The sequence below is a fragment of the Notothenia rossii genome (genome assembly GCF_949606895.1).
Source record: "Notothenia rossii genome assembly, chromosome: 3".
Taxonomy (NCBI): domain Eukaryota; kingdom Metazoa; phylum Chordata; class Actinopteri; order Perciformes; family Nototheniidae; genus Notothenia; species Notothenia rossii.
Window position 1 is genome coordinate 96337818 of NC_136901.1, and position 12469 is coordinate 96350286.

The 12469-nt window shown below is 47.1% G+C and overlaps 1 protein-coding gene across 4 annotated transcripts; it reads left to right on the forward strand.

The window, feature by feature from the left end:
* The first annotated feature begins 226 nt into the window (after positions 1 to 226).
* cox18 (cytochrome c oxidase assembly factor COX18) lies at positions 227 to 9573 on the forward strand. Of its 4 annotated transcripts, none has more exons than XR_013806248.1 (8): positions 227 to 380; positions 1087 to 1674; positions 4491 to 4591; positions 4727 to 4881; positions 5162 to 5277; positions 5393 to 5519; positions 9210 to 9374; positions 9435 to 9573. XR_013806248.1 is itself a non-coding variant. In XM_079670394.1 (8 exons), exons 2-7 carry the CDS (start codon positions 1096 to 1098, stop codon positions 9372 to 9374), a joined length of 1224 nt encoding a protein of 407 aa, XP_079526520.1. In that variant the 5' UTR covers positions 229 to 380; positions 1087 to 1095; the 3' UTR covers positions 9435 to 9573. The 4 variants fall into 4 exon arrangements, 3 of the variants coding, with proteins under 3 accessions (XP_079526521.1, XP_079526520.1, XP_079526519.1); XM_079670394.1 differs by having other exon boundaries at positions 229 to 380; positions 5393 to 5500; XM_079670395.1 differs by having other exon boundaries at positions 228 to 380; positions 9210 to 9573.
* Positions 9574 to 12469: the final 2896 nt, after the last annotated feature.

Sequence of the window (12469 nt, forward strand, 5' to 3'; positions counted from 1 at the left end):
AAAAAATAAACCATAGTGTTGGTGATCTACAGTGTTGTCATTCTTCTTTGAAAACCAGCAAGACCGCTAACACCCTATTTCAACTATCACACTCCCTGTCATTGACATCATTAATAGATAGTTTAGCTTCTCACCATCATTTGCTGTGGGCAACTGATGTTAACGATCGTAACTGAAAGGCTGTCTGACAAACGTAAACATTCAGCCACGTGACATTCAGCCAAACTCTCGCGAGAGTTTTACACAAGACGGATCCTTTCGAGCCATAACCAGGTTAGAGACTCGAAGGTGAAATAAATGAATGAAATGAAGTATAAAGATACATCTATTTGATAACAGGAGCTCATCAGGGACCGGATATCCGGGAGGGCTGGAGGAAGGTAGGGGTTATTAACTGTGGAGAATACGTGCTAACAAAATAACATGCTAACATGCTAACATAACAAACTGCTCAGAAACTCAAAGCAGACACACACACTGAGTCACACGCTCAGTCACACACACACACACGCGCACACACACACACACACACACACACACACACACACACACACACACACACACACACACACACACACATGTAGACACACACATGTAGACACAGCGGACACACACACACCAGACACACACATGCAGACACAGCACACACACACACACACACATACAGCACACACACACACACACACACACACACACACACACACACACACACATACAGCAGACACACACAGCAGACACACACATGCAGACACAGCACACACACAAACACACACACACACACACACACATACAGCAGACACACACAGCAGACACACACATGCAGACACACACACACACACACACACACACACACACACACACACACACACACACACACACACACAGCAGACACACACACACACACACACACACACACACACACACACACACACACACACACACACACAGCAGACACACATGCAGACACACAGCAGACACACACAGCAGACAGACTTGATCCCATTGTACATTAGGTTAAGTTAATTTATTTTCTAATTTTATTGTTGCCTTTAATAAAAAATAACTGATCCCTCCTGTCTGCTTTAGGAGGTCAGCATGCGGACTGTAGGGGGGGCACTGAGGTCCAGTGTCCTGAGGCGGGTCGGTTCTGCTGCTCCCAGACCTGAACCTCCACTGGGTCTCAGACCTGAACCTCCACCAGGTCCTGAACCTCCGGCAGACGGACCCCCTGCTGTCTGCTGTTTGATGTCAACCATCAGGACTCTGTCAGGAATGAGGACTCTGTCAGGACTTGGGACTCTGTCAGGAATAAGGACTCTGTCGGGACTCGGGACTCTGTCGGGACTCGGGACTCTGTCAGGAATGAGGTCTCTGTCAGGACTCGGGACTCTGTCAGGGGTCCGGAGGCTCTCTGGTGGCCCTGATGGTGTCCCTGAAGGTGTAGGGGTCTCTGAAGGGGTCCCTGATGCTGTGGGGGTCTCTGGGGGAGTCCCTCCCGGGTGGTACAGCTCCCTCTCGGACTCGGCTCCGGTCCACCTGGTGGAACACTTCCTGCTGACAGTCCAGCAGGCGGGGGGGCTGCCCTGGTGGCTGAGCATCGTCGTGGCAACGCTGTCTGTCCGGACCGTCGTTACTCTGCCGCTCGCAGCCTATCAGACGGTGGTGCTGGCCCGGGTGAGTGACAGGGGGGCGGGACTAAAGGGGGGGTTCTGTTAGCGGTTAGTACATAGAGTTAGTGAATAGAGATAGTAGTGGTAACTCTGGGTGTTGTGTCGTGGTAACCGTGGTAACTCTGGGTGGTGTGTCATGGTAACCGTGGTGTATAGTGGTAACCGTGGTAACTCTGGGTGGAGTATAGTTGTAACCATGGTAACTCTGGGTGGTGTATCGTGGTAACCGGGGTAACTCTGGGTGGAGTATAGTGGTAACCATGGTAACTCTGGGTGGTGTATCGTTGTAACCGTGGTAACTCTGGGTGGTGTATCGTGGTAACCGTGGTAACTCTAGGTGGTGTGTCGTGGTATCCGTGGTAACTCTGGGTGGTGTATCGTGGTAACCGTGGTGACTCTGGGTGGTGTATTATGGTAACTCTGGGTGGTGTATCGTGGTAACCGTGGTAACTCTGGGTGGAGTATAGTGGTAACCATGGTAACTCTGGGTGGTGTGTCATGGTAACCGTGGTGTATAGTGGTAACCGTGGTAACTCTGGGTGGAGTATAGTTGTAACCATGGTAACTCTGGGTGGTGTATCGTGGTAACCGGGGTAACTCTGGGTGGAGTATAGTGGTAACCATGGTAACTCTGGGTGGTGTATCGTTGTAACCGTGGTAACTCTGGGTGGTGTATCGTGGTAACCGTGGTAACTCTAGGTGGTGTGTCGTGGTATCCGTGGTAACTCTGGGTGGTGTATCGTGGTAACCGTGGTGACTCTGGGTGGTGTATTATGGTAACTCTGGGTGGTGTATCGTGGTAACCGTGGTAACTCTGGGTGGAGTATAGTGGTAACCATGGTAACTCTGGGTGGTGTATCGTTGTAACCGTGGTAACTCTGGGTGGTGTATCGTGGTAACCGTGGTAACTCTAGGTGGTGTGTCGTGGTATCCGTGGTAACTCTGGGTGGTGTGTCGTGGTAACCGTGGTAACTCTGATGAACATTCTGATGAATAAGCCCAGTTTCCACATTTAAATCAGTTCAAAGACAGTGGTTATGAAAATGGATTCAACCCACACTATGATCTTCATTACATACACAGCTAATCATTTGAAATCTAATTTAGACCGATGACGATCATATTAGATTCATATTAACCCTAGAACTGCAGACAATATAGCTAGGACTCAGAAAGTCTGTTCAAAAAGGCAGAACTCCAGGTAAGAAAATCAGATATGGCATTTTCCATTCCACATATTTAATTTAAAGGTCTGTTAACACTAGAATCATTACTGTAACTTCTGATAATAACTCTCTCCTCTCTCCTCTCCCTCTCTCTCTCCTCTCTCTCTCTCTTTCTCTCTCTTTCTCTCTCTCTCTCTCTCTCTCTCTCTCTCTCTCTATCTCTCTCTCCTGACAGTCCGTCAGGATCAGGTTTAGTCAAAATGAATCCCTTGGCGGTTCGAGTGTTAATTTACCGTTTTGTCTTCTCTTCTCTTTGCTTAATCGATTTGAAACCAAGTCTAACGTAGCTTAAACTTAACGTTAGCTTTCTAGCTAACACAACACATTCACGCACCTTTCTCTGTGGGTTTTTTTGTAGTGACGAAGGAAGGTGGATGTTGTGGTTGTCCTGTCACTGATCTTTATGCTGCAGACCCTGCATACCGCTGTTCTCTTCTTATTACCGTCATCGACAAAATAACCCTTGAATCCAAACTTCACTATTTGTGGAGTAACGCTAGCCGCTGCCATGTTAACTGAGAGTCCTGCCTTCTATTGGGTTGCCAGGTTTGCGTGCATGGCGCTATAATCACCCAATCACGTTTCGATAAAACTAAACGTAATATCTCACTACAAAAACAAACGCAAATATTTAATTTTAAACAGTCAAGTCCTTTCAAGTCATCTGTCTCAAGCTTAGGTCAAGTCTCAAGTCATGAATACCAAGTCAAAGTCAAGTATTTTATCAATGTTAGTCAAGCAAGTCTCGAGTCCAAAAATATGCCACTCGAGTCTGACTCGAGTCAAGTCATGTGACTCGAGTCCCCACCTCTGTTGGGTGGTGTATCGTGGTAACTCTGGGTGGTGTATCGTGGTAACTGGGTGGTGTATCGTGGTAACCGTGGTAACTGGGTGGTGTATCGTGTTAACTCTGGGTGGTGTATCATGGTAACCGTGGTAACTCTGGGTGGTGTGTCTTGGTAACCGTGGTAACTGGGTGGTGTGTCGTGGTAACCGTGGTAACTCTGGGTGGTGTATCGTGGTAACCGTGGTGACTCTGGGTGGTGTATGTATCGTGGTAACACTGGGTGGTGTATCATGGTAACCGTGGTAACTCTAGGTGGTGTATTATGGTAACTCTGGGTGGTGTATCGTGGTAACCGTGGTAACTCTGGGTGGTGTATTATGGTAACCGTGGTAACTCTGGGTGGTGTGTCGTGGTAACTGTGGGTGGTGTATCGTGGTAACCGTGGTGACTCTGGGTGGTGTATTATGGTAACTCTGGGTGGTGTATCGTGGTAACCGTGGTAACTCTGGGTGGTGTGTCGTGATAACCATGGTAACTCTGGGTGATGTATCGTGGTAACCATGGTGACTCTGGGTGGTGTATGTATCGTGGTAACTATGGGTGGTGTATCGTGGTAACTCTGGGTGGTGTATTATGGTAACGATTGGTAACTCTGGGTGGTGTATTATGGTAACCGTGGTATCTGGGTGGTGTAACGTGGTAACCGTGGTAACTCTGGGTGGTGTATTATGGTAACTCTGGGTGGTGTATCGTGGTAACCGTGATATCTCTGGGTGGTGTATCATGGTAACCGTGGTAACTCTGCAGGTAGAGGCGCTGCAGGTGGAGATCTCAGAGCTGGCTAAGAGGCTTCGATACGAAGTGTCGGTCCGAGCGAGAGAGAGGAGCTGGACTGAGAAACAGAGCAGGTAAATAAGTTAATCAACCTTCAGATTTATTTATCTCGTCATGAGTCAAAGCAACAAAGTTCTGGTTCAAAGAATCGGGAGCAGAGACTTGATCACACACAATCAAAAAGATCAACTGAGCCGGTTCTGTTTCAGATTCCAGTTCAAGAAGAACCTGCGGAGGATCGTTTCTCAGCTTTATGTCAGAGAGAACTGTCACCCCTTCAAAGCCAGCCTGCTGATCTGGGTTCAGCTGCCCCTGTGGATCAGCCTCTCTCTGGCCCTCCGGAACCTCACCCTGGATCAGTCAGGTAAACTAGATCCTGATCAGCCAGGTAAACCAGATCCTGATCAGCCAGGTAAACCAGATCCTGATCAGTCAGGTAAACCAGATCCTGATCAGCCAGGTAAACCAGATCCTGATCAGCCAGGTAAACCAGATCCTGATCAGTCAGGTAAACCAGATCCTGATCAGTCAGGTAAACCAGATCCTGATCAGCCAGGTAAACCAGATCCTGAGAAGTAGGAACATGTTCTCAGAAATCTACACCCTGAGCCTTTCTTCCTGTGACAGTAGTTGTGTCTCTGCAGCTCTGCATGCTGACCTGGCAGCAGGGGGCGCTCTCTGGTTTCCTGATCTCACTGTACCGGACTCTACCTGGATCCTGCCGCTCGGCCTCGGACTCACCAACCTGATCATCGTAGAGGTAACTTCTTCTTTGGGTGATTCTAACCTGGTCCTCCTCTCTTCTTCAAGTGTTTCTAACCTGGTCCTCCTCTCTTCTTCAGGTGTTTCTAACCTGAGCCTCCTCTCTTCTTCAGGTGTTTTCTCTGCAGAGGGTGAACCCCTCTCGTCTTCAGAGGATTGTAACGAACAGTATCCGAGGGTTCTCCGTGTTGATGGTTCCCATCGCTGCTACAGTTCCCTCTGTGAGTAACAGTTCCCTCTGTGAGTAACAGTTCCCTCTGAGTGACAGTTCCCTCTGAGTAACAGTTCCCTCTGAGTAACAGTTCCCTCTGAGTGACAGTTCCCTCTGAGTGACTGTTCCCTCTGAGTGACAGTTCCCTCTGAGTGACAGTTCCCTCTGAGTGACAGTTCCCTCTGAGTAACAGTTCCCTCTGAGTGACAGTTCCCTCTGAGTAACAGTTCCCTCTGAGTAACAGTTCCCTCTGAGTGACAGTTCCCTCTGAGTGACTGTTCCCTCTGAGTGACAGTTCCCTCTGAGTGACTGTTCCCTCTGAGTAACAGTTCCCTCTGAGTAACAGTTCCCTCTGAGTGACAGTTCCCTCTGAGTGACAGTTCCCTCTGAGTGACAGTTCCCTCTGAGTAACAGTTCCCTCTGAGTGACAGTTCCCTCTGAGTGACAGTTCCCTCTGAGTGACAGTTCCCTCTGAGTGACAGTTCCCTCTGAGTGACAGTTCCCTCTGAGTAACAGTTCCCTCTGAGTGACAGTTCCCTCTGAGTGACTGTTCCCTCTGAGTGACAGTTCCCTCTGAGTGACAGTTCCCTCTGAGTAACAGTTCCCTCTGAGTAACAGTTCCCTCTGAGTGACAGTTCCCTCTGAGTGACAGTTCCCTCTGAGTGACAGTTCCCTCTGAGTAACAGTTCCCTCTGAGTAACAGTTCCCTCTGAGTAACAGTTCCCTCTGAGTGACAGTTCCCTCTGAGTAACAGTTCCCTCTGAGTAACAGTTCCCTCTGAGTAACAGTTCCCTCTGAGTGACAGTTCCCTCTGAGTAACAGTTCCCTCTGAGTAACAGTTCCCTCTGAGTAACAGTTCCCTCTGAGTGACAGTTCCCTCTGAGTAACAGTTCCCTCTGAGTAAAAGTTCCCTCTGAGTGACAGTTCCCTCTGATGCGGCTTTCACACCAGCGCTTTTCCCTTTCTAGCTCCGAGCTAGAGCTTTTCTGGTTCAGCTCCGGTTTCCCTTTTCTGCTCCCGCTCTGTTCACACCACCCAGAGCCCGACTGGTGCAGCCGCTGCTGCGTCATGACGTCACCGTTTACATCGCTGATTTGCTCCCCAACGGCGCTCACAACAACAACAACGGGGGACTGCGTCGGGTCGATGATCGTGTTGCTTTTAAACACACAAAGTCAGATTTAAATAAAATAACGACTTCTCCAACCTTATGCTTTTCTCCAGAGCGCCGTGGTTCATTGTTTATTAATGTGTCTCAGCGGCATGTACCGATCGCTGCAGTGCTGCTGCTCGTCCACTGGAGTTTATTCTCCCGTTAGCTCCGGGTTAGCTCACACTGCAGCGGCCTCTCTAAAGTATTCACTGTCTGACTGTCACACAGCAGCTGATACATATCCCCAGTTCCCCTTAAGTGAATGTGTGTCAGTCTGAATTGACGCTGTTTGGCATCACGCTGTTATGAAAGTGTCTCTGGTATAAAATGGGTGATGTTACCATAGCAACCGAAGCTAAACTGACTACTTGTTGCTATCCTATTGTGGCATAAGCCGTTTTCTACAGGCACATTTTACCGGCTTATTGTTCATTATGATTCTACTTGTGATAGTCGGACACGACAACCTGAGCAGCCCATGGATTGATTCCATCCGATAGCTGATATAAAACAAAACGTCTGCCTCTCTCCACAATGATCAATGACAGTGAACGATGGTCAGAGTAAGGTCAAATAAACAGAATCACACGCAGCCTGGTTAGTGCTGCCTGACTTTATTAAGTGTGTTTCTTTTATAAGTGTGTGGTTGGTTCTAGTCACTTTGCTCAGCACTGCTTGTAGGCAGGCATGAGGAGACCCTTCAGTCGACCCATGTTCAGGGGAGGTGGGTTTAGTTTCCTGCACGCCTCGACGTAAGCGACGCCGCCTCTTAGCTCCGTAGCTCTTGCCTCTAGACCGACAATTTTTTGGAGCTGGAAGTGAACTGGATTCCGGAGCTAAGAGGCGGCGCCGCTGCGGTGTGAACAGGAAAAAACGGTACTTTTCAGGCTCCAGCTCCGAGCCGTTGGTGTGAAAGGGGCATGAGTGACAGTTCCCTCTGAGTGCAACACACTCTCACTCCATAATCGTCCAGGAGCGACGTTTGGTCAGGGTCCCGTGGCGTGCAGTTGTGACGCTCCTAGGCTCCTTCAGCTTCATAAAGGGACGCAAAGAGCTTTCAACTGATTGCAATGTATTCCCATCTGCGGCGGGATTTGACGCTCATGGAAGCACGGCATTCGTTTGCGTCGGCTGCCCTTAAAGGCAATGTGAGCGTCCATTCCCATTGGATAACGGAGAATTGTACACCAGGAAGTAAGTATTCCCCTTACTGTGGATTGATTTGACAGTGATATCTGCACTACTCATCGACTAAAAAACACCAGATTATCCTTCTTGATTACACAACATTGATTGGTTTAAATTGTGTGCAATGCTTTTGTATTTTTCCCCTTCGATTCGGAGAAACAAATATTTTTTCGGAGTAAAGGATGGCAGAAGACACTACACTACCCAGAATCCCCAGCTAACTGGTTGGCTAGCTGGTTTGGGTTAAAAAGCTGTCAAGTTTACAGGGTTAACAAAATAAAATATACTGCTGTTTCTGGTTTAGTTTATGACGGATATATTTAGTTATTGTTTTGATATTTTTAACACAAAAGCGATGGAAAAAACCCACAGCGACACAGAAAAGATGTTCTTAACATGACCCAGCGGTCTAGTAGTTAATAAAAAACAATAATATCAAAACAAAATATTACTACTAACTTTATTGTGAAATTCAAACTGAACGGTAAAAGGATAGTTTCCGGTCTATTCTGAGCCCGATCTCTGTAGATAAATAAAGAACTACGACAGATGTGTAATATATTTAATGCAGCCGAACCATTTATTACAATGCATTCATGTGATGACTTTCAAAGAGTAAAGCAAGCACTGCTGAATAAAGTATGATTTGATCTTTTACGAAACGTTTTTTTTCATATGGAATGCAGTTGGAGGTCAACCAATCACAGAGCTTGAGAACTAATCACGGGGTTTGTCAAACAGGGCACATGGTGTAGTCCTAAACGATAGCTGGGGATTCTGGGTAGTGTAGTGTCTTCTGCCATCCTTTACTCCGAAAAAATATTTGTTTCTCCGAATCGAAGGGGAAAAATACAAAAGCATTTCACACAATTTAAACCAATCAATGTTGTGTAATTAACAAGGATAATCTGGTGTTGTTTAGTCGATGAGTAGTGCAGATATCACTGTCAAATCAATCGACAGTAAGGGGAATACTTACTTCCTGGTGTACAATTCTCCGTTATCCAATGGGAATGGATGCTCACATTGCCTTTAAGGGCATCCGACACAAACGAATGCCGTGCTTCCATGAGCGTCAAATCCCGCCGCAGATGGGAATACATTGCAATCAGTTGAAAGCTCTTTGCGTCCCTTTATGAAGCTGAAGGAGCCTAGGAGCGTCACAACTGCACGCCACGGGACCCTGACCAAACGTCGCTCCTGGACGATTATGGAGTGAGAGTGTGTTGCTGAGTGACAGTTCCCTCTGGGTGACAGTTCAAGTGTTCACTGTTTCATGTGTTCACTGTTTCATGTGTTAAGGTGTTAATGGAATCACTTGTTCAAGTATTGAGTGCTCCATGTGTTCATGTACTCATGTGTTCATGTCCCCCTTCAGGGTCTGGCTCTGTACTGGCTTTCCTCCTCTCTGATTGGTCTGTCCCACAACCTGCTCCTCAGGTCCCGCCTCCTCCACAGACTCCTCCGACTGAAGACTGTCCGTCAGTCTGAGACTCCGTACAGAGACCTGCTGAGTGCCTTCAAGTCCAAATACTGCAGATAAACACACACACACACACACACACACACACACACACACACACACACACACACACACACACACACACACACACACACACACACACACACACACACACACACACACACACACACACACACTCTAATATATTTACTTTTTGAGGAGAAGTGTTCTGATGTGTCTAATCTGTGTGTTCTTCAATCAAATAAAACTTCCAAATTTGGTGTTTCTTTTTTCACGTCTGTAACCAATAAAACAATCAACAGTTAAATCTAATGATATCTAAAGTGTATTAATATGTTGCTGTGTTTGAGTTTCAGTAAACAGGAAGTGCAGTCACCTCTGAAGCATTTCTTGTTCTGTGTTTACGACCCGCAATAAGTGAAACAGGTTTAAAATATATAAGATAATTTAATCTAAATATTATTATTTGATTATGATGTATTATTGTCTTTATTATTGTAATGTTGTTCGGTCTGTAAGGAGGAGTCGAGTCTAAAGCCTGCCTCAACCTCACAGAGCCGAACAGAAGCAGAGGTGTGTGTGTACGTGTTAGACTTTATATATTTTCATATAGTTTATTAGGGAATCTGCACGTCCACAAGATTAAATGGAAATATACAAAAACAACACATTTTCGCCCTCTCTCTCTCTCTCTCCTCTTGATTGCCCTCTCTCTCTTCTCTTGATTGCCCACTCACTCTTCTATCGCTCTCTCTCTTCTCTTGATCACCCTCTCTCTCCTCTTGTTCGCTCTCTCTCTCCTCTTGATCACCCTCTCTCTCTCTCCTCTTGATCGTCCTCTCTCCTCTTGATCTCTCTTTCTCCTCTTGATCGCCCTCTCTCTCTTCTGTTGATCGCCCTCTCTCTCTCCTCTTGATCTCTCTCTTCTCTTGATTGCCCTCTCTCTCTTGATCTCTCTCTTCTGCTGCTCACCCTCTCTTTCTCCTCTTGATCTCTCTCTTCTCTTGAGCGCCCTCTCTCCTCTTGATCGCCCTCTCTCTCTCCTCTTGATCTCTCTCCTCTTGATCGCCCTCTCTCTCTCCTCTTGGTCTCTCTCTTCTCTTGATCGCCCTCTCTCTCCTCTTGATCGCCCTCTCTCTTTCCTCTTGATCACCCTCTCTCTCCTCTTGATCGCCCTCTCTCTCTCCTCTTGATCTCTCTTCTCTTGATCGCCCTCTCTCCTCTTGATCTCTCTTTTCTGTTGATCGCCCTCTCTCTCTCCTCTTGATCGCCCTCTCTCTCTCCTCTTGATCAGCCTCTCTCTCCTCTTGATCGCCCTCTCACAGGAGAACACTTCACTGTAGGATTTCTGCCATGTCTCTACTTTAGTTTAAGCATCTCTGAAAGGAAGTTATGGAATACTGAATAAATAAGTAATTTGATTCCTTTCCGTCACTGCGCTCATAAAGAATGATAAGAATAGAATAATGTGAATTGAACTGGGTTCATGAATTAGTGAGTTTATTTAAGGTATGTCGTTAGAAGCCCTATGTTATGTCTGCACAGCAGTTACACTGGGCAAGCTACATTAAAACAGAACTGTCACCATTCTTTCTTTAATAGTTACTGACATATTTTACTGAGATAAAGACTAAAGATGTCTCTGGTATTCATTTTAAAAATCAATTCACTGAATGCAAGTAGTCGCCTTAGCTTATTTTGTTATGAGATGATGATGTGAATTACTGTTCAAATGAGTTAATGTAATAATCATTGTTTTTTTAATGCATAGCCTAATGTTACATTTCTGTGCTTAAGAAGGCTTTCAAGACAGAGGAGACTGAAGCAGAGAGAGAGGTGAAGCACTGTGAGGTGAAGTGAAGCACTGTGAGGTGAAGTGAAGTGAGGTGAAGCACTGTGAGGTGAAGCACTGTGAGGTGAAGTGAAGTGAAGTGAGGTGAGGTGAAGCACTGTGAGGTGAAGTGAAGTGAGGTGAGGTGAAGCACTGTGAGGTGAAGTGAGGTGAAGTGAGGTGAGGTGAAGCACTGTGAGGTGAAGTGAAGTGAGGTGAAGTGAGGTGAGGTGAAGCACTGTGAGGTGAAGTGAAGTGAGGTGAAGTGAGGTGAGGTGAAGCACTGTGAGGTGAAGTGAGGTGAAGTGAGGTGAGGTGAAGCACTGTGAGGTGAAGTGAGGTGAAGCACTGTGAGGTGAAGTGAAGTGAGGTGAAGCACTGTGAGGTGAAGCACTGTGAGGTGAAGTGAGGTGAGGTCAAGCACTGTGAGGTGAAGTGAGGTGAGGTGAAGCACTGTGAGGTGAAGCACTGTGAGGTGAAGCACTGTGAGGTGAAGTGAAGTGAAGCACTGTGAGGTGAAGTGAGGTGAGGTGAAGCACTGTGAGGTGAAGTGAGGTGAGGTGAAGTGAAGTGAGGTGAAGCACTGTGAGGTGAAGTGAAGTGAGGTGAAGCACTGTGAGGTGAAGTGAAGTGAGGTGAAGCACTGTGAGGTGAAGTGAAGTGAGGTGAAGCACTGTGAGGTGAAGTGAAGTGAGGTGAAGCACTGTGAGGTGAAGTGAGGTGAAGTGAGGTGAGGTGAAGCACTGTGAGGTGAAGTGAGGTGAAGCACTGTGAGGTGAAGTGAAGTGAGGTGAAGTGAGGTGAGGTGAAGCACTGTGAGGTGAAGTGAGGTGAGGTGAAGCACTGTGAGGTGAAGTGAAGTGAGGTGAAGCACTGTGAGGTGAAGTGAGGTGAAGTGAGGTGAGGTGAAGCACTGTGAGGTGAAGTGAGGTGAAGCACTGTGAAGTGAAGTGAAGTGAGGTGAAGTGAGGTGAGGTGAAGCACTGTGAGGTGAAGTGAGGTGAAGTGAAGTGAGGTGAAGCACTGTGAGGTGAAGTGAAGTGAAGCACTGTGAGGTGAAGTGAAGTGAGGTGAAGCACTGTGAGGTGAAGCACTGTGAGGTGAAGTGAGGTGAGGTCAAGCACTGTGAGGTGAAGTGAAGCACTGTGAGGTGAAGTGAAGCACTGTGAGTTGAAGCACTGTGAGGTGAAGCACTGTGAGGTGAAGTGAAGTGAAGCACTGTGAGGTGAAGTGAAGTGAAGCGCTGTGAGGTGAAGTGGGGTGAAGTGAGGTGAAGTGAGGTGAGGTGAAGCACTGTGAGGTGAAGCACTGTGAGGTGAAGCAC

Excerpts from the sequence above, each read along its gene's own strand:
- cox18 (XM_079670393.1), top strand. The coding sequence starts at position 1,096 with ATGCGGACTGTAGGGGGGGCACTGAGGTCCAGTGTCCTGAGGCGGGTC. Across the intron at positions 4,592-4,726 it reads TGGACTGAGAAACAGAGCAG|ATTCCAGTTCAAGAAGAACC; the intron begins GTAAATAAGTTA and ends GTTCTGTTTCAG. Across the intron at positions 5,278-5,392 it reads CCAACCTGATCATCGTAGAG|GTGTTTTCTCTGCAGAGGGT; the intron begins GTAACTTCTTCT and ends TCTCTTCTTCAG.